Source organism: Cariama cristata, unplaced genomic scaffold (genome assembly GCF_000690535.1).
Source record: "Cariama cristata isolate BGI_N322 unplaced genomic scaffold, ASM69053v1 scaffold9889, whole genome shotgun sequence".
Taxonomy (NCBI): Eukaryota; Metazoa; Chordata; class Aves; order Cariamiformes; family Cariamidae; genus Cariama; species Cariama cristata.
The window spans coordinates 29,341-29,554 of NW_009635289.1; the positions used below are offsets into that span (position 1 = coordinate 29,341).

General features: G+C 64.5%; 1 protein-coding gene across 1 annotated transcript in view; it reads left to right on the forward strand.

Moving 5' to 3' along the window:
- The window catches only part of SAMD4A (sterile alpha motif domain containing 4A), a gene marked incomplete at both ends in the record, with an annotated part of 18,267 nt that extends 18,087 nt beyond the window's left edge, over window positions 1-180 (forward strand). The window contains one exon of the mRNA XM_009707478.1: window positions 97-180. Coding sequence (XP_009705780.1) covers window positions 97-180 — 84 coding nt within the window. The remainder of the gene's footprint in view (window positions 1-96) is intronic.
- Window positions 181-214: the final 34 nt, after the last annotated feature.

Genomic DNA, 214 nt, shown 5'->3' on the forward strand with positions numbered 1-214 from the left:
CTCCGCCCACGCCGGGAGCAGAGCGGGCGGGGGAGGCAGCCGGGGTCCCTGCCGGATCCCTTGACCAAAGATTTCCTCTCCCTTTTCTCCCTGCAGAGTTCCAGGTGCCGGTGACTGAACCTGACATCAACAACAGGCTGGAGTCCCTGTGCCTGAGCATGACGGAGCACGCACTCAGCGGTGAGCACTCCCTCCTCCTCGGGCTCTTCCAGCA